At 46.9% G+C, this 23,379-nt stretch overlaps 1 protein-coding gene across 1 annotated transcript; it reads right to left on the bottom strand.

Annotated features, from left to right (window-relative positions):
- Positions 1-3,380: 3,380 nt before the first annotated feature.
- Positions 3,381-19,834, bottom strand: DRG2 (developmentally regulated GTP binding protein 2). Its single transcript, XM_081888302.1, has 13 exons — positions 19,692-19,834; positions 18,608-18,768; positions 16,948-17,037; positions 15,463-15,523; positions 12,578-12,668; positions 11,844-11,916; positions 9,933-10,023; positions 8,514-8,611; positions 6,957-7,033; positions 6,174-6,262; positions 5,973-6,031; positions 5,297-5,350; positions 3,381-3,864 (listed from the first exon to the last, which is right to left on the bottom strand). The coding sequence occupies exons 1-13, from the start codon at positions 19,753-19,755 to the stop codon at positions 3,778-3,780; spliced, it is 1,095 nt and encodes a 364-aa protein (XP_081744428.1). The 5' UTR covers positions 19,756-19,834; the 3' UTR covers positions 3,381-3,777.
- Between the last annotated feature and the right edge of the window lie 3,545 nt (positions 19,835-23,379).

The following is a 23,379-nucleotide window of genomic DNA, read 5'->3' as shown; positions in this document are numbered from 1 at the left end:
CTGGAATGGCCAAATTTTGCTCACTCGCTTTTTAGCTGTTGCTAAATCTTTGTTTCTTTCAATTTTTCTCGAGGCCCAATTAGTGGTGAATTTATGCCGTTAATTTTTATCATATTTTTTTGGCAGGAAAATGCAACACCAGTACCGCTTTGTTCAGTGCGGACTGGCAAAGAACTATTGAGGCTTTTTTGCAAGGCTGTTGTATCTTTTAATTTAAAGTTCCCTCCTTGCTCGTATGTCCATGTGGTGTGTCTCCCCGCCCCCCATTTGAACCAGTTCCAGGAATGTATTATTTAAGAACCAGTTCCAGGAATGTATTATTTAATAAAAGCCCCACTGAACTCATTAGGACTCATTGAACTCAGTGGGACTTTTTTAAAAAATAAGTGAAGCCACCTTTAAATATCTCAAGGGCTGTCACATGGACAAGGGAACAAGTTTGTTTTCTCCCGCTCGGGGGTTAGGACCCAAACCAGTAGCTTCAAGTTACAAGAAAAGAGATTCTGGCTCAATATCAGCTCTACAATTCTATGATTCTATTCTGAAATTCTTCAGGAAAGAGCTAGTAAAAATGGAAAAATTGCTAGTGAGAGTCCAGAAGGCCACATATCAGCCTCTGCTGAGCAAAACAATGTCACAATAGTTTTCGAGGCAAGATTGGCAATGTCCTTTTGTGATGAGCTAGTTGCACTTAGGAGACGTCCTACTGAGGAAGATCTATGGATCCCAGAACCCTGCGTAGATCACACTGGAAAGCAGCACACAATTCAGCAGGATCTTCTACTTGTTACGGTGACACCTGAGCTGTAAGAACAGCTGCCAGGTCAAGCTATTTTGGGAACTGCCTGGGCTCAGGGCATCTACAGATCTCTGCAGAAAACTCTGGAGAAACAGATATGCTTTTGCTACAAGCCAGTGTGGTGTAGCAATTAAAGTTATGGACTTTGACCCTAGAGACCCAGGTTCAAATCCTCATTCAGTAGCCGATCTCGGGCTGGTCACATCCTCTCAGCCTAAGCTACCAAGCAAGGTTGTTGCACAGGTCAAAGGGGGCGAGAAATACCTATGCTGTGGCTTACATTTTAAAACTAAACGGTTTGAGGAAAAATGCATCGCCCAGGAGTATTTCTGAAGCAAGTACAGGGAACTTACTGATTGTGGCTGAAGTCACGTGCACCCCGCTACAAACACGAGCTGCGGGAGCTTCACTGAAACTGGAGTAAACTGTACATTGCATCCAGCCTCAGCTCCAAATCCTCACCCAGACCCCTGGTTCCCTCAACCTCCCTCACAGAGTTGGTGCAGAGCTAAAACAGAGCAAGGGCAAATTTGAAGGACTTGCAAACCGCTTTGAGCTTCTCGGAGGAGCGGCCAGCTAGCTAGAACATTAGAAATGGAACAAAAATTAAACGTAAGCCCTGGAGCATCAGAAAGGCTGGGAGCGAACGAGAAGATGGAGCCCCACCTCCATTAGCAAAGCGACCCATTGCTGTGAAAAGTGGATTAGATGACACAATATAATAATTCCCTCAAGTCGCTCACCTGGGCCGGAATGGCAGCAGCTCCACTCGTACTGCAGCTGCAACCTGGAGACATCCCTTGTAGCAGGGACGCCCTCGCTGTCCCCCGAAACCTGGGGGAAGCTGAGCTTCCCGCTGGCGCCTGCTGACGGCGAGGTGATGCCTCTCCTGAGCCTACAGCGCCATGTTTGCCGCGAGGCTCTTGCCGGCTACAGTGTGCCTATGCATATTTGATGACTCCTATTCTTCTCACCTGTGCCTGGGAGGGGAAGAAACAGCTCTCTTCTACTGGGGGCCGGGGATTATTTGCAAGCTATCAGCAACTCGGGAAGAAGTAGTGTGCGTGTACACAGAAGTCTTCTCAGACTTCTGCAAGAGAAGGCGTAGCATCTTACTGCATGAAAATCAGAGACAGCAAAGCTATCACTAGCACTCAGGCTAGCCCACCTCACAGGGTTGTCAGGAGGATAGAACGGAGGGAGAAAGTCATGCACACCAGCTGGAGCTTTCCGGAGGAAACTCGTGATATGAAATGTAATGAAAATAAAGAAAAATAAACTTGGGCGTGTTAAGACTTCACAGTTTGGACAAATTCCCACTTACCACTGAAAAGGTTGACTGTAAGCTGACTGTAAGACAGCTGCAAGCTTTTTTTTTGAGGTCAAGTCTGGGTGCCTGCCTTGTCAACCTGGTGTTGGCTGGATGGGAGGTTATCTGGAGGGAACCCAACTGGCAGAAACTTCTTCTCATATGATCCTACCCAAACCCTGCAATCGTCATCCGAGGCCCTTCTCGGTATTCTCCCTACATGGGAGACCTAGATGGTGGAAACATGAGAACAGACCTTTTTGGTGGTGGCCCCTTGCTTGTGGAATGCTCTCCCCAGGGAGGCTCACCTCTTGCCCTCATTACATAGCTTTTAGCACCAGCCACAAACATATCCCTTTTGCCAGTCCTTTGACCATTAATTATCTGTGGCCTCTTTGGTATACACTGTTATTGTTGTTGTTAAATAAATCTCTATGCCTATACCATACCTCTACCATGTCACCACCTACTCAACTTTTCTCTCATTTAAAAAGTTTCAAACGCCACAACGTCTCCCAAGAGGGGAGTTTCTCCATCTCTTTGATCATTTTGGTTGCCTTTTTCTGAACCTCTTCCAACTCTACAATATCCTACAAATACATTCTACAAATATAGGCCATGGAAGTTTTGAAATATAAACTCTCTTCCTTAATGCAACAGTTTTTCTCCCTGCCATGTGTGCCCAGCCACGCATAAGAGAACCCTGGGCAGAACAGGAGCAGCCACCTAAGCCCTGGCAGATTTCCAAATTGTAAAAAGGTACTGTTAAGAAGAAAAGCCAAATAGAAGTTCAAAATAAGCTGTTAAAAGCAGGCAGGACCAGCCCTACAGTGGAGGAAAAGAAAAGCTGCAGCCTTAGGAACAAGAGCATAAAAAGAACCACTGGAAATATTTCATAGCAGTTAGAAAATGATACTTCACAACTTTGACATGATGGGAGTTCCAAAGAGAAATGAGAACCATTCTTTATTTCAATTGAAGGACAAATGGCTTCTGATGGGTCTGGAGTAAATTTCTCGAGCAGAGCTGCAGGAGCAGTAGGTGTGCTGTTTCTTGGTTGCCGCCTTGCCAAACGGGTGGAAGTTATCAACACCACCCCTCTTAGCCAGAAAACGGGTGGAAATGAACTTCCACGGGGCACTCTGTGAACGTGACGAAGCGATCCACCTGTAAACAAATCCTTGCGTTGCCCGGCATCGTTTTTGTCCAAGTGGAAGTGCTGATTTTTGAACAGAGCTGTTTGTTCTGGTTGTGAACCAACACACACGGGAGGAAGGGAGGAAGAATAGGAGAAGGATGGATGGTTCTTTTCCTGTGTTTTTCAGCTCATGGATCCAAGGCCACTTTTCTGGGCAGCTGTCAAGTCACAACCAAACCCGCTCCGAGCATCTTAAAGGCACCCAAGACCATGCTATTGAAAGGTGCCCCTTAAGCATGTCAGTGTGTAAGACAAGAACCTCTCTTCTCCGTGTCCCTAACCTGCAAGAAGTTCCACAGTAGTCTCTTAGCCTCCGTGGAAGCTTCATGGAAGCTTATGAGGAGCTGAAGGAAAAAACCTCCCATTACAGACAGAGGCTTTTCTTCTTCTTTTTGGCTTTTAGACAGTTTTCTGCCGAGTTGCGTTGAAAATACTGCAGAGCAGAGCAGGGAGAGGGACCAGCGACGAGGATTATTTCTTGACAACCTGGATGACGTCTTCATGTTCCATCAAGTGGCTGAGTCCTACTCGCTGGGGGCTGTACTTGGTGCTGGTTCCCTTGAAAGCCAAAAAACAACAGAGTTTCACCAGCCCCGGTTTCGGGGTCTCTCTGCCAAGAAGAGAGGGAGGTGCCCCTACCACTGCCCAATGCCACTTGCCAATGGATTGCCAATGTCTCCAAGAAAGGGGTCTCTTTTGAGCAGTCCTGCCCCCGGGACAGGCAGGGAAAGCAAACCTATGGCCTTCCTGATGCTGTGGGACTCCAACTCCCATCAGCCCCTGCCAGCATGGCCAAGGGTCAGGGGTGATGGGAGCTTGAGTCCAGCAATAACTGGAGGGCTACGGGTTCTCTATCCCGGGCCTAATGGATTCAACAGCTGCAACAGGGGTGAGCCTTCTTTTCCCTGTTGAGAGGAGAAGGTGGGGAAGACCACCCCTGTTTTCCTTTCGTCTTTTCGCCACCTCTTTTCCCTGTTCCCCCACCCCTTGTTGAAATCAGAGCACATGAAATTGAGCAGGGGGTGTGTGCGGGGGGGTCTGGAGCTGAAGGCTGTCCCCCTGTGAGCTATGGGATGCTGTGATGGGCACCTCAGCTTGCCCCTTGAGGCTGCCACCCTATCTTTCCATGCATTCATCCCCACCTCAGTTCTCTACCTGTTGCGAGAAGGTCAGCCCCAATCTGGCTATGCAAGGACACCCCAGCTGGAGACTACAGAGCCAACAAGATGCAGCTACTAGTTTGGGAGCCATCAAGATGCTGCTGGACCACAACTCCCATCATCCCTGGCTATGCTGGCAGGGGCTGATGGGAGTTGAAGTCCAACACCACCTGGAGGGCACTATGACATCTGAAGGAAGCCCTGTACAGAGAAGTTTTTAAATGTTTTATTGCGATTTCGTATATGCTGGAAGCCACCCAGAGAGGCTGGGGCAACCTAGTCAGCTTAGGTAAAGGTAAAAGGACCCCTGACCGTTAGGTACAGTCATGGCCGACTCTGGGGTTGCGGCGCTCATCTCGCTTTACTGGCTGAGGGAGCCGGCGTACAGCTTCCGGGTCATGTGGCCAGCATAACTAAGCCACTTCTGGCAAACCAGAGCAGCACACGGAAATGCCATTTACCTTCCCGCCGGAGCGGTACCTATTTATCTGCTTGCACTTTTGTGCTTTCAATCTGCTAGGTAGTTATTAGTGGAGTACAAATAAATTATTATTATTATTATTTGGCAATACCTGTGGGAATCCCACCAGTGAAGCATAAAAGAAACAGTCCTCACTGGCCGTGAGATATTCTTACTCTGTACACGGAGGTTCTACAGAGCTGCTGTTAATAGCTCTCCCATCCCTTTTAGTGCATCTGTCAAACTTCCTTTTAAAAAAGCCACTAAAATCTTCCCCCATGTTTCCAGCCTATATCACTAATACTTGGCAAAAACACCCGATGCCTCTGCTCCACCCCACTTCCCCACTTTCTTGTCATAGCACACTTACCCAAACCAACGCATACTTGAACTGGCTTGCTAACGTCCGGTGAATTCGATGGCACTGAAGGGAGAAAAAGCTTCAGATGTACCAGGTGAGGCCTTGCAATCTCAGCTCCCTAAGTTTTACTTACTGTACTCCTTGCAGATGACACCCCTTATCCCCTTCCAAAGTCGTGTCGCAGAGGTTCTGAAGTGGAGCTGCTCTTAAAAATGAGCCTGGCGTCACAGACCTAATTCCTCCGGGCCAAAGTGACAATTTCACGCTCACGGCTGTCTGCAGAACAGCTTCTCCCTTCCCCCCAAAATGGTTCTCTTCCCCACAATCCCCAAACCCGAAGGCACCACCAGACAATGCCTACCCTATTTCCTAGCTCAGGACATGGAAGCAGTTATGGCAACAACTGCTCCTGAAGCAGAGCTGTAACCAAAAGGCAGAGGGTAGCTAAGGCAGTGCGATCTTCCTGGACTCAATCTCCCATGAAGCCCCAGGCAGTACAGTCAATGGGCAGGGGGCTGATCCAGGGGGCCACAGGTTAGCCACCCCTGCCCTAGTGTGTTTTCAAAGAAGAAGACTGAATCTCTGGCTGGATGGCTTCAGCCTAGGAAGAGCTGGCAGTGAAGAGTATGTGGAGAAAATAGCCGGGGGGGTGTGTGCTTCTGCAGCTCAAAAATTCAATGCTTACCACATGCTCCACAGATGCCCCTTTCCGTACGATGATGGCATCTGAAAAGTCTGGTCTCTCTGTCCAGGACCGAGAAGAGAGAGAAAAAATAGCAAGGTCACTAAGGCACGAGAATTTTGGATCCTCCCGCCTCCCCTGAAGCCCGTATTCATTTTCAGATCTAGTTCCATCCAATCCTGCTGGCCTGTTTGTGCTACTCACGGCCTCTTTTCTTGGTGTAGATGCAGGTAAGGGCCAGGTATTCCCACAGCATCTCTAGCAGGTAGTCCAAGTTCAATTTCATGCCACAGCTAGAGAGAGACGGACACACACAAAGTGGGTGGCAGGGCGATAACAACACAGAAAAGGCTTGGGCAGTGGAATCTCTTGCTCAAAAAGGCTCGCCTGGCACCTTAATGTCATTTCAAAACCAGGGAAATAATTTCCTCCTCTCTCCTAGGCTTTTAAAACCTTTTACATAATTTTAAACATATTTTTTCTATTTTGGTTTCCATTTCTCTGTTAATCAAATGGGGATCATTTTCTTGGAGACCGGGGCTGGGGTGGGAGAAGATATTCAGCCTGTTTGGCCAGCCTCAAATAGTTGTCTTGTTTGTGCTGAGATTTTTAAAAAATGTGCACTTTGTCATAGAATCATAGAGTTGGAAGAGACCACAAGGGCCATCGAGTCCAACCCCCTGCCAAGCAGGAAACACCATCAGAGCACTCCTGGCATATGGTTGTCAAGCCTCTGTTTAAAGACCTCCAAAGAAGGAGACTCCACCACACTCCTTGCTTCATTCCATCACATAATTTGAGATGCACTTGCCCATAGGCTTCAGCTTCTAGCGAGAATAAATCTAATTACAAATTACAAAAGGTATCCAGGGAGAACAGAAGCCAAAGATGACTCTTCTTCCAAAGGGCTCTTCGTACCACATGCTCTGGAGATTAAGCCAACCGCATGCTGGCCACAAGACACAGGGCTGGGGAGGTTCACCTTACCTGATCACAACGCTGTGGGGTTTCCGAGCCAGGCGATCTACCTCCTCCATGGAAATCTGATCGACTTTGTTATAAACCTAATCCAAAAGGTGGTGTAGGGAAAGGAATATTAATGGTGCAAGGAGTCAGTTTCCCCCTTCTCTGTTCAGCTAAATTGAGGGCTGGTGCTAACGGGAGTTGTAGTTCGAAACAGCTGGAGGGCACCAAGTTGGGGAGCCAAATTTGGAGTGTAAGCCTCTTGGGGCAGGGACATGCCTGATGGTGCTACATTAAAAAGTAACAGGCTTCATAGGAAACTATATGCAGCAGCTAGCCTTTGTAGCTTTCCGATGATTTTATTTCCCCAACAAAAGTTTTTAACAGTAAGAGATCCATCTCCAATCCAGTATCCAAAAAGGCAGGAAAGGCAACTGGTGGTTTGTGTCTTTGTTTTGGAAAACAGGCTGGTTCTTCTAAAGCTTTGCAGCCCTTTCCCCCAGGAAGGGTGTCTTTCTTTTTTGGCCACCCTTTTCAGAGAGAGAAGCCTCTTTCCGCACAATGTCTCCACAACCATAGGGGCTATGAACTTGGATTGGTTCAATTTTTTGAATGAACTTTATTCTCAGGTTAATTGACAATTGCATGGAACTGCAGATTGCACCCAGTACAGACTGCAGGCATATTGTGCTTGCTTCTTCCTCAATCCCTTTTTTGCCTTCCTCCTATCCCTTTTTTGCCTTGTGCATCAAGTTTGCTTTGATTGGGGACTGGAGAGCAGGGAGCATCTTAATACTGATCTTCGTGTGACCCTCAGAGAGCCTGTCTGGCTAAAGGTTGGAGTACAAATACCATAAACAAACAGGCCTAACTGCATGACGAATGGATGCTTTCTGGATACGGGATTCTGTCTTAGAATGCCAAAGATCTGGATTTTAAGCTTATTCAAATCAATGCATAATTCACTCAGAATACCTAGATGAGAGCTCTTATAAGTAGAATAAATAATAATAATAGTAGTAATAATAGTAATAGTAATAATAGAATAAGTAGATAAATAAATAAGTAGAAATAATAATAAAATATTATTATTATTATTATTATTATTATTATTATTATTATTAACAACAACAACAACAACAATAATAATTTATTTATACACACCCCCATATGGCTAGGTTTCCCCAGCCACTCTGGGCGGCTTCCAAAAAAAGATTAAAAACACATTAAAATACATTAAAAACTTCCCTAAACAGGGCTGTCTTCAGATGTCTTCTAAATGTCAGATAGTTATTTATTGCTTTGACATCTGATTGGAGGGCATTCCACAGGGGTGTTTGAGAACTTAAGAAAAGCCTGGAGAGTCAGACCAAAGGTCTACCTCGTCCAGCATTCTGTCCCCACAGTGGTAAAACAGATGCCCATGGGCAGGACAGGCAAGGCAGGAAGGCAATCACTCTCCCCCACCGCCACTTGTGTTCCTAAGAAACTGGTTCCCTGAAAAGAAACCCTTGCTTAAGGTGAAATACACCCCCCCATCCCATTCTGTTAAAAGTACAAAACTTCTCACAAGGTACTCACATAAAGGCAGGGCATGTAGACCCGGTTGCCAACAATCACGTCAATGAACTCGTCAGGTGTGCAGTCTTCCCTGAACAGAACCTCCGCATTAAATATTTCTTAGGTGAGCAGAGTCAAGGTTTAACACTTTTGTGTTCGTTAAGAGAGCCAGTGTGTTGTGCTGTTAGGAGCATCCAGCTTGGGTTGGTGAAACTCAAAGACAAATCCCCATTCGGCAACAAAGCTGGCCAGGTAATCTTAGGCCAGGCACAAGCTTGCAGCCAAACCTACCCTGAAGGGTTGCTGCGGGGAGAAAATATGCCTGATAGAGTCCAGTATTGTCAACGCTGATTGGCAGTGCCTCTCCAGGGTCGTCCTCATTCTCGGTCTGAGCCTACTGCTTCGCTCCTGAGCCCAGCGATACCTCAGGACCAGGGCATTATGATGATGATTAAATATATTTCTATCCCGCCTTTCTCCCAAGTTGGGATTCAAGGTGGCTTACAACATTTGCAAAATTATAAAATGCAGAATAAAAACAAACGAATTCAAATACTGGTTTTTCCAGTAGTTATGGAAGTGAGAGCTGGACCATAAAGAAGGCTGATAACCGAAGAATTGATGCTTTTGAATTATGGTGCTAGAGGAGACTCTCGAGAATCCCATGGACTGCAAGAAGATCAAACCTCTCCATTCTGAAGGAAATCAGCCCTGAGTGCTCACTGGAAGGACAGATCCTGAAGCTGAGGCTCCAATACTTTGGCCACCTCATGAGAAGAGAAGACTCCCTGGAAAAGACCCTGATGTTGGGAAAGATGGAGGGCACAAGGAGAAGGGAACGACAGAGGACGAGATGGTTGGACAGTGTTCTCGAAGCAACCAGCATGAGTTTGACCAAACTGCGGGAGGCAGCGGAAGACAGGAGTGCCTGGCGTGCTCTGGTCTATGGGGTCACGAAGAGTTGGACACGACTAAACAACAACAAATTCAAATACATCAAAACACATTTAGAATCAGCAATTACAGCACAATTTGCTCTGACAGCAGCCTAGATATCAGCATCATCTGCATCTCAGTTTCCAAATGCCTGTCTGGGCAGGAAGGTCTTAGCCTGCCAGCGGAAGGATAGCAAGGAAGGAGCCAGGCTAAGCTTTCTTGGGAGGGAATTCTGTAACTTGGGAGCAGCCACCAAAAAGGCTCTGTCTTCTGCGTCACAACCAACAGTTCTTCTGATGTTGATGGGACCAAGAGAAGGTGCTCACCCGAGGGTCTCAGGATCTAGTCAGGGAGATAGGATCTTTCAGGTCGCCTGGGTCCAAACCACCCACCTTCAACTGCTCAGGGCGTTACCACCAACACTGCAAGGCACCTTTACAGCTGGTGCCCTGAATTGCTTTGCTGAGAAATGCAGCCACCAAGAATCTCCGTGAAAAAGGATACTGTACTCATGGAGGATGAGCTGCACCAGCTTCTCGGAGCACTGAGTCAGCGTCACCATTGAATTGAAGGAAATGCCTCCTCCCTTTTTGGGCTGGAAGACAGAAAAGAGGCTTTGTCAAGATGGCCCTCAATGAGGCTGATTTAGCAAAAGTTAATATTTTGAGTATACTGGACATTGCAACGTTTGCATAGGATGGCACTGCCTAATGCAGACAGAGGTGAAAGGTGAATTGCTGAGAATGCCTCTTTGGTATATCCCATGATATATTCATTTTGGTCTAAAGTGACCATCACATCAATTTTGCACGGGCTAAATCCTTTTGACATTTGCAGATGTTCACGTACTTTAAAACTACATTCCTGTAGTATTAATAAGAGCAGTAACAGTAATAGCAGTAATAATAACAATAAATAATGATGTGATTAATGGCTGGGCAGCAAAAGTGCAAGCCCTTATGGCAATTTCAACAGTTCCTACAGTTTGCAAATATGCTCATGGGCCCAAAAAGTTTGGTGACCTTTACACTACGTGACCAAACAGGGGCAGATGTGGCAGACAGCTTTAAGACAGCATGTGTGAATCACTAGACTGGAACACGATTGTTCTTGGTTGAAATCCAACTCAGAGCAATGGTCAGAGAGTGGCTTGCAAGAGGCCTGGACTGCTTCAGGATACAGTGGTACCTCGGGTTAAGTACTTAATTTGTTCCGGAGGTCTGTTCTTAACCTGAAACTGTTCTTAACCTGAAGCACCACTTTAGCTAATGGGGCCTCCTGCTGCCGCCACACCGCAAGAGCACGATTTCTGTTCTCATCCTGAAGCAAAGTTCTTAACCTGAAGCACTATTTCTGGGTTAGTGGAGTCTGTAACCTGAAGCGTATGTAACCCAAGGTATCACTGTATTGATTTATTCAATTTCTACCCTGCCCTTCCTCCCAAAGGAGCCTGGGTCCAGCTTTCGTTTTATTTACTATTAATTTCTAAAAGGGAAAGAGAACCTTTTTTTTCTTTAACCTAAGGGCCTTATTCTCTCATACGCAACCTTCCAGGGGCCGCATGCCAGTGACAGGCAGGACCAGATGTAAAAGCGAGAAGAGCCAAGTGTGAGACTGTTCCCTTTGTACAACACTAGTGTACATTCCAGCCATGCAAGTATGTTAGTGGCTTTTTCTCTTGCACCCCTCTGAGCAAGAAGCATCATCAGAGCTCAAGGACATATCCTAGCCAGGCAAAACCACTCAAGCAGGTGCAGAGCAGGACTGGTGAGGGGCATGGGCTGGGGACAAACCTGAGGCCCACATAAAGAGTCCTGGAAGGCCACATTTGGCCGCTGGCCCTGAAGTTCCCCACCAACCCTATTCTAGTCCTTTCTCCGTGCAGAGAAACAATGAAAAGCACATGGGCAGAATTTGACCCAACTGCTCACTTAAGCAGCAATACACTTAAATAAGCCAAAGCATCTTTATTTTAAGCAAGAACCTTTGCGGCTCTCCTGCAAACAGTTTCCCCAGCCCCCTTCACCACCACATTTCAAGTGACCCATTTAAGGAGCCAATTTCGAGACGCGGGGAGTGATCTCACAAAGCTGGATACTTCCTACACACAGCTGAGGAGCATTTCCGGTGGGGTGGAAGGAAGGTGGAGAAGAGTGGGAAGCTAGCCTTCCCTACCTTCTGTCCTGTCCCCCATGTGTGGGGTTTATTTATTGAGACACAAATAAGTCAACTCGGTGCCCAAATGTTCTTGGACCACAGCTCCGTCATCTCTGACCACAGGCAACCTGGATGCAGCTGATGGATTTGGGGACCCCAGCAATACCTGGAGGGGACCAAGCTGGCGATTGCTGTATTTATGTGTTTTGTACAGGAGGAGCTGTCAGTCCTACGATTCGCCCACCTGTGGTGTCTCACCTTGAAGTAGATGTTGGGCTTGACTTTATTCAGCCGGATTCCTACCGATTCCAGTTCCTTTTCTAACAGAGCTCTGTAGGAGGGAGGATGTGGTCATAAAGAGCCGCCAAGCCATTACCCAAATAAACCCAGTAAAATGAGAGCCAAAACCCTCTCCCAGGGTTTCAGGAAGAGATATATACAGCCCTACCTGAAACTGCCAGGGGTTGAACCTAGGACAGGGATCAGCAGAGGTTTACCAGCCATAGGCCGGATCACTCCCATGGAGATCGTCTGTGGCCCGGACTGGTGCACCGTTATGCCGGAAATTGTGTCTGCGCATGTCTGCGGCACCAGAAATTGTTTCTGCGCATGCCCAGACACTGAAAATCGCGCCTGTGCAGAAGCGATTTTCAGTGTCTGGACATGTGCAGACATGATTTCCAGTATCTGCGTGTGCGCAGACACAATTTCCGGTGCCGCTCGGCGAGTCCCCGTGCTGCGCTGGTTTAGCGCAGCGTGTGGGGGACTTGCCGAGCGGACGGCTTGGTTCAGGGGCGGCTCGTGGGCCGGTAAAACGGTCTTCGTGGGCCGCACGTTGCCGACCCCTGACCTAGGACCTTCTGCATGAAAAGCAGAGACTCAACCACTGAGCCACAACCCTTTCCCTTCCAGTCTAGGAAAGCGCCAAATCCTCAGGCAGATCTGCACATAATTCAACCCACGAATTAATGCTTTGCCCTCTAGGTGCTAACCTCTGCACTTCCCCCTTTGTAGCGTCCAGCATCATGATAACAACGTCAGAGGTCCGGGCTACGGCAATCACTTGGCGCCCTCGGCCTTTTCCTGCAAAGGAAAGGAGAAAGTGGGAGTTACTTGCTGTGACAGCAGGAGAGCAAGAAGCTGTGTAGCAGAAGCAATAACAGAATCTCTGCTTTTTTGCATCATGCCAACAAGGAATTGCTTTCCACCCTGTCTTTTGATGCAGAAGGCTTCCCAAAGAGGCTTATTTTAAAAAATACAGCTCCATTAGTGCTGCTCCCCACTCCTTCAAATGCAGGGCAGTGCTCGAGTAGCGTCTTCTCCTCACCCTCCCCAGGCCAGTTCTCATTAGACAACTATCCCCCCCTTTCCCATGCTGAAAATGCCTGCAATTCAGCAGCCCGCTGCTTGGCTGCATCCTTCTCCCAGGAGCATCCCCCAAGGACCAGCAGCACGATTAACCTGACTGGCAATCAAGGTGGGAGGAACACTTCTTAATACGAAAGGAGGATGCTGCACAGAGCCAGGGCCAAAAGCAGGTGGAGCTGGCAGCACTGCAAGATCAAAAAGGGATTTTAACTCCCGTTCTAGTCCCAACCCACCCCTTCTATGTGATTCACCGCCGGGGGGGGGGGTTGTTGCTGCTGTTTGCATTTTTATTGTTTGTTGTTGTTTAGTTGTTTAGTCGTGTCCAACTCTTCGTGACCCCATGGACCAGAGCACGCCAGGCACTCCTGTCTTCCACTGCCTCCCGCAGTTTGGTCAAACTCATGCTGGTAGCTTTGAGAACACCCGTTTTTATTATCAGAAAGGTAATCAATTTATTCCTGCGGCCAATCAGATATTTCAAACAAAAGTGCAATCCCAGATATTCTATGGAATCCCGCTATGGGTCCAAGCATATAACAGTGATTTAAAAAAGATCCACTCCAGCTTTCTGAGACGTATTCTTGGACTCCCAGCTATGATCAAATATGAAACAATGTGTGCAGAAATAGGCATACACACAATGGAATATTGGGCATGGTCCACCTCAATAAAGTACTGGTTACGCTGCCATTTTCGCTGCCCTCCATCAAGTCTGCTCGCTGATTTGCTCAAAGACTCCTATAAATCAAGATGGTATCAGCACCTCGAAAAAAAGATTGAATCTTTAGGCATCGAGCTGGAGCCCCTGTACAATTCTAATGAGCAATACATTTTCCATAATATCCTAACTAGACTAAAGGATGTCGAGATACAAAATATTATGGCAGCTGTAAACAAAATTTGCTCCCCCATATTCTATGATTTAAATATCTTAGATAGCAGAGCCAATTACGTCACTAAATTAATAATCCCAGCCCAACGTAGGGCTTTTATGCTGGCCCGTTTGAATGTTTTTCCCTCAGCATTTGTCAGGGGAAGATATCAAAACATTCCTAGAAACAAGAGATTCTGCAGATGTTCTATGAATGTCCCGGACACTGTAGAGCATATTCTCTTTCATTGCCCATTGTACAGTACGCTCCGTCAACGCGTGCTGTCCCCTCTCCTGGGTGGTCTGGAACCCCAGCAAGGTGAATGTGTGGGACTCTACCTATCCGACGTTGACCAAAGGGTAACGGCGGGGGTAGCCGAGTTTTTGGTAGCAGTCCTCCAAGGAGCAGGTTAACAAAGAAAACCATTGATTCTATATGTATATATATATATATATGTATGTAGCCAACTGCTGCCCTTTTACATATATTTCAAGGCCTTTATATGCTATTTTCTCTTCTATGGTTTTATTCGCATAATGCCTAATAAAGGTTTGATAAGTAAGTAAGTAAGCTTTGAGAACACTATCCAACCATCTTGTCCTCTGTCATCCCCTTCTCCTTGTGCCCTCCACAGTTTGGTCAGACTCATGTTTGTAGCTTCAAGAACACTGTCCAACCATCTCGTCCTCTGTCGTCCCCTTCTCCTTGTGCCCTCCATCTTTCCCAACACCAGGGTCTTCTCTTCTCATGAGGTGGCCAAAGTATTGGAGCCTCAGCTTCAGGATCTGTCCTTCCTGTGAGCACTCAGGGCTGATTTCCTTAAGAATGGATACGTTTGATCTTCCTGCAGTCCATGGGACTCTCAATTTTTATTGTTAGGCCTCATTATTATTTGTGTTGGGCCTGTAAGACAGAGCTATTCCGCCTGGCTTTCAATTTGAACTTAGCCTGATCTTTTATTCCCCTTACTTCCCTTCTCCTCCCGTTTTTATGTAGATTACCTGCTTTGGGATCCCACAGCTAATTCTCCCCTGATCTTCTCACTGGCCCAAGTAGGACTAATTTAGCCAACTAGCCCTGGTGATCATCTAATGTTTATTGGATGGATTTCCCCCCTAAATTGATTTTTGAATGCTGAATTTATTGTTATTCATGTTTTATACTGTATTTTATGCTGTTTTTTGTTGCATCACTTAAGTGTTTTAAATTTGTTGTTAGCTGCCCTGAGCCCAGTTTTCTGAACCGGGAAGTTCAGAAAATTATTTTATTATTATTATTATTGAAGACTTACTGAGATGCTTCCATTAGCTTAGAGTTCAGGGATATTTATATCCTTCTACAATTTTGTAACTGTCAGAATAAACTATGTACATATTTTGATGCTGTTAAGCCACCTTGGGCATGGCTTAACTGGAGAAAGGTGCCGTACAAACAAAACAAGGATGTGTTGCTTTGCTCACTTTTCCCTCTGGTCCCCACACACCACGGGGGAACAGCCTCTGGAAGGCTGCCCAGGAGCGAATGTGCTCCACCAAGCTGAAGAAAAGGTCCCTTGCCACTGTGCAAAAGTGCTACTGCCCTAGGAACATCAATGCTGCTCTGGGCAGAATGAGACACAGGCGCCAATCCCCACCTACCTTGAGCAGCTCCTTCGATGATCCCAGGCAGATCGAGAAGCTGGATGTTAGCTCCTTTGTACTAGCAAAAGTTGAAAGAGAAGACCGTGAAGCAGCACATTGAGATAGGGGGTGGTTATAATGATACAGAGCACCACCAGCCTCTACCCCCCCCCCCAGGTTTTGATATCCTAAGCTTACAGGTCACTTCATGCATGTTCAGAGAATGCAACAGCTAGGCTGGTGACTGGGAGTGGCCACCGAGACCACATAACACCAGTCCTGAGAGATCTGCATTGGCTCCCAGTACATTTCTGAGCACAATTCAAAGTGTTGGTGCTGACCTTGAAAGCCCTAAATGGCCTCTGCCCAGGATACCTGAAGGAGCGTCTCCATCCCCATCATCCAGCCCGGACACTGAGGTCCAGCGCCGAGGGCCTTCTGGCGGATCCCTCATTGCGAGAAGTGAGGTTACAGGGAACCAGGCAGAGGGCCTTCTTGGTAGTGGCGCCCGCCCTGTGGAACGCCCTCCCATCAGATGTCAGGGAAATAAGCAGCTATCTTATTTTTAAAAGACATCTGAAGGCAGCCCTGTTTAGGGAAGTTTTTAATATAGAATACTGTATTGTTTTTAACACTCTATTGAGAGCCGCCCAGAGTGGCTGGGGAAACTCAGACAGATGGGCGGGGTATAAATAATAAACTATTATTATTATTATTATTATTATTACAAACACACACACATTTCATCAGGGGGTCTACTGGTTTATTTAGAACTGCACAGCCTCCTTTTTTTGCTCAGAGACCACAGGGACAGTTCCTCGGATGAGTGAAAACAATCATTTAAAACTTCTTCATCCCAAAAATGAAGAAGAGAATTGGCAGGCCTAAAAGATTCTGATGCCGGAGGCTTTTTTTAAAAATCCAAAGTAGCAAGTGGGACCAGAGGCAAAAACAGACAGAAGAATTAATGTAAATTTTACCTTTCTGCAGCAGACTAGTTTCTTCACCCATCCCTCTCCATCCTCCATAAAGAGGAGCAAGAGGCAATGTGAGACTTCAAGGGCACATTGGGGGTATAAAACTGGACCTATGGGGGGGGGACGTCCTGAGGAGAGGGGTGTGTGGCCTTAGCCTGAGGTCACCCACCACCCTGAGTAGCTGTAAATTCTGGCCTGCTTTCGGCGTGGCAACCTTCCATTTCCACAGCCCCAATCAGGTAGCTAAACCAGGGCATTTATCGAGTCCCTGGTGGCTATCAGAACACAGCTGGTGGGACTCCAATCTGCTCTAGGTGCATTCTTGGAGAGAGGACCCAAACTGGCTTCCTAGTTTTAACATCTGGCAAACCCCAGAAGGCAAACATGAACTGCTTCTGAAATACATGGAGCCTCCCATTCAAAAAGAAACAGAATTCAACAGCCCCCAACCCTTGCATTCACATAAAACCGCAGTGCGGTTTCATTCCTGCCCCAGCAGATGGCAACCCAATGGAACTGCACTAACCTCTATGACTCCAGGAATACAAGTCAATGTGGTGAATTCGTAGGAAGCCGCCTCACTCGCCGTGGAAGTCATCAAACTCAGAAAGGTGGACTGAAAGGGAGGATGAGTGTGTTAGCAGTGGCAGAGGAAAGCCACCCACTTGTGACAAATCAGCAGCCGTGCTGATGTGAACTTTCCATGTAAAAACATATTTTATTGTATTATTTGTTTGTTTGTTTGTTTGCATTTACATCCCAAGTTTTCCTCCAAAGAACTCAAGGCGGTGTACTTGGTTCTCCCATTTAATCCCCACCATGACCCTGGCAAAGGAGGAGAGTCTGAGAGGCAGTGACCAGTGTTCGAAAATGGCCAAGCGCATTTCGCACCTGGCTTTTGATCATTTGCAATCAAGTGAAGATGCCTGGGTGCCAGGATAGCACCTGACATCTCCACCATCTGGAGGTGCATGCCTGGGGATCATTGGATCTGGACTGTTTTCACACACTAATACCCTATCCTGTAGCCTTCTATTTGTTATATCAGGCATAGGCAAACTCGGGCCCTCCAGATGTTTTGGAAGTACAATCCCCATCATCCCTAGCTAACAGGACCAGCAGTCAGGGATGATGGGAATTGTAGTCTCAAAGCATCTGGAGGGCCCGAGTTTGCCCACGCCTTTGTTATATTTTATTTGCGTAATCAGAATGAATTTCAGAAACCCAAATACTTTTACGGTGCAGCCTGAGCAGGAGTAGTGAACAACATTATAGCCAATTGTTGTAGCGTGTCTTCATTTACCCCACCCCACTGCCCTGCTCACAGTTGTGGAGAATATTCTTACGTTATGAATGTCACCGTAAAGAAACAGAGGTTAGAATAGGTGTGGACTGACCCTGGATCAAGTGACTTTTCTTCCTTAAATTCTCAAAGCTCTTAATCCAGTCAGATGTTTAACTTAAAATCAATCACAGTCCATCCATCCTTTGAAAAGTAAGACTTTAGAGCCGTTTTAGCCCCAAAATGGCAAATAACATTCCGTTTTGGTGACTATAAGCTTGGTTTAAGGAGCCGTTTGGTGCCTAGCTTATATATCTGAGTTCCTAACACTGCTGGGGAGAGTCCCAAATGCTAGACAGAGAGGTCTGCAGGGACAAATTTGGCCCCTGGATAAAGGTTCCCGTGCTAGAGGGAGATTTTCCACTGGTGGCAGATGACAGAGACTGTGACTCCATGAGACAGGTGTAAAACCAAATTAAATAAAGGTTTTATTTCAAAACAACAAACAGCAAAGCTTGTGGGTGTTTTTCCTGCAGGCAAAGCTCAAACTGCAGCTTTTCTCCTTTTGTAGTCATGGCCAGCTGCAACCAATCAGCCCAGAGCTCACAAAAACTGTTCTTAAAGGTACAAACATCTTTACTGTTTCTGTGCAGAATGACTCCCAACATCCCGACCCCTGAATTATAAACTTGAGGGTGAGACTTCATTTATAGCAAGGGTGGGGAGCCTGTGGCCCTCCAGACTACAGACACCCATCGTTTCTGAATCCTGGCGATGCTGGCTGGGGTTGATGGGATGTGCAGCCCAGCAACATCTGGAGGGCCACAGGTTTCCCCCACCTGCTTTAAAAGGAAGCACACCAAGTAACAGACACAGGAATAGGAATTCTCCAAGTGTCACTGACCTTACCCACAGAGGGGAAACCGATCAGCGCCACCCGGGCATCTCCAGATTTCATCACATCGAAGCCTTCGCCTTTGCCCGCCGCCGATTTGGAAGGCTCCAAAAGCTGAGCTCTGTACTTTGCAAGCTTTGCCTTCAGCAAGCCAAGATGGTACTCGGTGGCTAAAGTGGAAATAGAAAAAGTAACACACACATATATGACTAGGAAACAAAATCAATGACCAATGAGTTAGTGCACCTGTACTCTCCCAATGGCTCCCTCTCTGTTCCTCTTGCCTAGCTCTCCAACCTGGTCAACCAGAGCTACTGTTTCCCCTTTCTAAAGGCGAAAAGCACCTCTGGTTGTATTTCTGTCAATTACTCAGCTGGGCTGGGGAAAGGGATAAAGAGCCAGATTTCACCGCACACTAGGTATGAACTTTAAAAACGAAGAGCTTCAGGCTTTTAACTGTTACTCTGTGATAGTTTCTGATTTGTTTACTTTTATTATGCATTTTGTGTTCTTATTCTGTGTTTTTATGTTGTGAAGAGACCTGAAATCAGTACCAAAAAATTTCAGTGTTATGAATCTCCACGCACCGTCCTATTCCCCCGCTTTTTAAAGTCCCCTAGCTACCTCGCAACCGCACTTGTTTTCCCTCCCCAAATGTATTTATACCTAAGGGGGACACACAGAAAGTGCTTAAGCAAAATAGCGATAACGAAAAGGCAGTGCGGGGCAAACAAATGCGACACACTTGGTACACAAATTTTGCATGCTGGTCCTATAGGAGCCCATCTAAAGAGCAGCCCGCCCCCAACCCTGCAGTTCATTCCCTCCCTTAATAAATCTAATAAATAAAATAAATCCACACCCTGCCGACCCCGCAAAAACAGCCTCAACCCTCTGCCATTGCCCAGCCCAGGGCCTTGGAGCTCCTATTATTATTTTTAACCCTCTCGGGGCAAAAACTCAGCAGGCGAAGCTTTTCAACCGAGAAAAGCTGCACCTGCTGAACTTCTGCCTGCCGAGCCGGCGCTTCAAAGGCCCCAGTCAAGGGGGAGCCTCTTCCATTCAGCCGGCGCGGCCTAAGGAGGAGCCAAACCTTTGTTCTTCTGGGTCCGGGCGATCTCCTTCTCGATCTCCGCGATCTTCTCCAGGATCCCCATCGTGGCACTCCGGGACGGGAAGCGCAGCTGGCCTGGGAAAGCAAAGGGGGAGCGCTGACCCGGAAGTGGTTGCAGTCAGCCGACCCTCCCACAGGAAGTGACCCCGGAGCGGTGCGACGCGCCTTCTTGTCCCCGGCGGCAACCGAAGCCGGCGGCATTTCCGTTCCGCGCGTCGAAGAGAGAGGGCGATAGTTTACACACCATAGATAGGCAAACTAAGGCCTGGGAGCCGGAGCCGGACCGCGGACGGTCCGGGAATCAGCGTGTTTTTACATGAGTAGAATGTGTCCTTTTATTTAAAATGCAACTCTGGGTTATTTGTGGGGCATAGGAATTTGCTCATTTTTACTCCAAAATATAGTCCGGCCCCCCACAAGGTCTGAGGGAGAGTGGACCGGCCCCCTGCTGAAAACGTTTGCTGAGCCCTGGTTTACAACTGAGAAGGGCGCCGTATCTGCGTGGAAGGAGCTGCGGAGCCCAAGACTGGACTACCTTGCAGGGCTGTTGTTGGCTGTCTCTCCCTCAGTTCGTCTTGCTCTGCGTCTCAGGGCTGCTGTGGGCCCTGTCCCTCACCCTGGGCTAGGCGAAAGGGCGGGGTGGGTGAAGGATCCTGTCTCCCCACCCACCACCAGAGAGACTTCGTGGAAAACTTTCCCAAACCTTCGGGTAACAGGTCTTTGCTAAGAGGGAGTGTCAAAAACGTATAGTTTTTTTTTTAAAGCTGCGGTATAGGATCAGACTCTTAATCTCAATGTCATGGTTTGGAGGCTCACACTGGGCAAGAGATTCCTGCATTGCGGTGGGTTAGACTAGATGACCCTCGTGGTGACTTCCAACTCTACAATTCTGTGGTACAATTATCAGCTCCCCGCCCCGCACTCCAGCAAAAAAGAGAAAACACCGACTGGGGCTGTCATGCCCTCCAACATTTCTCCAATGAAAATAGGGGCGTCCCATTCCATAATGATAATTTTACTATTTACTACACATCTGTGTTGTCCCAGCCACTCTGGGCGGCTTCCAACATATATAAAAAACATCATTAAACATAAAAAACCCCTTCCCTATACAGGATTGCCTTCAGACGGCTTGAGGGTCAGATAACTCCATACCCTCTAACATTATCCAATGAAAATAGGGACATCCTACTGAAAAGTGGGGCATTCCGGGATCAAATAAGAAACCAAAATGGCTTCTCTAAATTACAGACGTCCCTGGAAAATAGGGATACTTGCAAGACAACCACCCCATCCCACCCTCTCAGACTCACCTCTCTTCACATGCGGCATAGGTAACAGTTATATAGGATTTATTTATCCCTTTCTAACCCAGGAAGCACCTGTAAGACCTTTACGCCTCCACCCCTCCAAAGAAACCCACCACCCCACCCTAGTTTGGCACGTTGGCCATAAACACTGATGGGAGTCCTTATGGGCAGCCAGGAAACTGGCAAGAACGAAACAGTCACCAAAGGGCTTGTTTGTGGCCAGAGCAACTGTACATCAGTTAAGGCTAGCAACATAATTATTAAGTTTCAAAGCCTCATCAATATAGGGCATGATAGGGCCTGGCAGGTGTCTGTAGGTCAAAAGTCAAAACTCTGCTGAGAGCCCCATGTTGTTCTGTGACCTAATTTAGTTATGATACAGACCTATGCAACAGATGGGCAGGGCAAGAGCAGGGTACAGTTAAGGAGCAAATGATCACAGGCTTCAGTGTCCAACATACTTCTGATTGCCTTTGAAGGTTGGTTCTGGCCCAACATACTTCCCTGCCTACAGAATTAGAATTACGCAAGAACTGCAGATACAGGTTCTAGCTTTCCTTGGTCAGTTTTTGCCTTTCTTAAAAAAGCACACAACCCCCACACCCCTGCCCTGCCATTGTTCCCTTGCAGCAGCAGCAAAGAGAGGACAGTGAGAAACATCACACAACACATTCTTGTTAAATTCATGTTTTTAATTTGGACACTGATAACTCTGGAAAAACTCCCTTTTCTGCAATTTGTCTATAAATACTCTTTAATACTCTGATTTACAAGATAGCTTTATAAAACCTTTTCAGTAAGACTTGGAAGATTCCACCCTCGGAAGCCACGCTGCCTCCTGGGACAAGCCCCAGCCTGTTAGTCTTCTCTACAAGCACAATGCAACCATGCTTCATACTCTCATTTCTTTAAGCACCTGACAGTTTATAAGGGAAAGGTGTGTTGCTTGTTTGTGTGTGTGGAGAATGCAAGTCAAGCCAAACCGGGGGGCGGGGGGGGGCAGGGCGTTATGTGCTAAATAATAAAGCAATTTCTAAAATGCTTGTTCCTTCCCATGTCCTGTTAAGCTGCCCGTGGTACCTGTGGCCTTCCAGATTTTACTGGATTCAAACTCCCATCAACCCCAGTTAGCAAAGCCAGTAATAAAGCATGAAAGGAGTTGTGCTGCAGCCTCTCCCCGTCACTTTTTAAAATGCAAGCACTTGTAGGTGGTCTTGTACAGAAACATTTGCCAAATTAAGAGTAGACCTCAGAACGAATGCAGCCCTTTCCAAGTATCAAATTAAAGGCTGTTTTCTATGAAATGCCAAGTTTGCATAACACAAATGCAGAAACTGTTGACACAACATGGACTACAGTACATTATTATTTTGAAATGGTTTTGAAATCCTGTTTCGGAAGGGTGAATTACAGCAGGTAATCTTTCTGTCCATCTCTGAATAAATATTTTAGCATCTAAAAGGTAATAAGCTTGCAATTAAAATCAAGCTGTGCTTCACACACACCCCTTTATGGATTTTGGACTCCTCCCTCTCCCATTTTGTGCTATTAGCCTAAACTGCTTTCAACAACTCCCTTCAACTTAAGACCACTTTGCTATGCGGCACAGAGCGCTATTGTCCTCTAGATCTATAGTAATATAGATCTATAGGCCCAAAGCCCTCCTGGGAATGTGGAACTGGCAATTGCATGTGCTGGATCCTGGCCACTTGCAGTGGATTGTACATCACAATACAGGGGACAGAGTTAAAATGCTAGTATTGGCCTTGCACTGTACTTCTTGCATGCAAAGCTTCGCAAAAGTGAAATGAGGACCCTGGTTCTTTGCTGTCAGGAGACACTCTCCTTCACCCTAACCCCTTCGTGGGCTATGCTGGAGATGCCCTCCCTTCCTGCGTTGTTAACACACAAGGTGGTTTCAGTTGGCCTGGAGTTACCTCTGGAGACTAATTTCCTCCTGAAATAGGCTGAGGAAAGGACTGCTTTTCCCAAGCAAGTTGTGCCCCCTTATCTTAAAGCAAAGCAAAGGCACAATTAATTCCTAGTCTCCAAGTGCGATATCTTCTTAGGCATAAGATGAGAGAGAAGCCTAAGGGAAGGAGCAGCTGTTTGTACAGCCTGGGATATTTGCCCCAAAGCACTCAAATAACTTCCATTATTGTGCATAGACAGCCAACTCGTGGATCAAAACTGGAGGGAGGGGGTAGGGTGGAAAAGCAGTGAAGAGGTTCACAAACTCAGCCATACTCTCCCCATCCAATTCCCTATCAGCATCCAAGCTTGCACTCTTCTGTGTCAGGCTAACAGACGTATCTGGATGTCATATTACGTCTTGTGGCCATGCAAAGCACTTCAAG

Source organism: Podarcis melisellensis (genome assembly GCF_964234715.1).
Source record: "Podarcis melisellensis genome assembly, chromosome: 14".
NCBI lineage: Eukaryota > Metazoa > Chordata > Lepidosauria > Squamata > Lacertidae > Podarcis > Podarcis melisellensis.
Note: the sequence above shows the minus strand (reverse complement) of the source record. Positions and strands in the feature narration are given on the sequence as shown.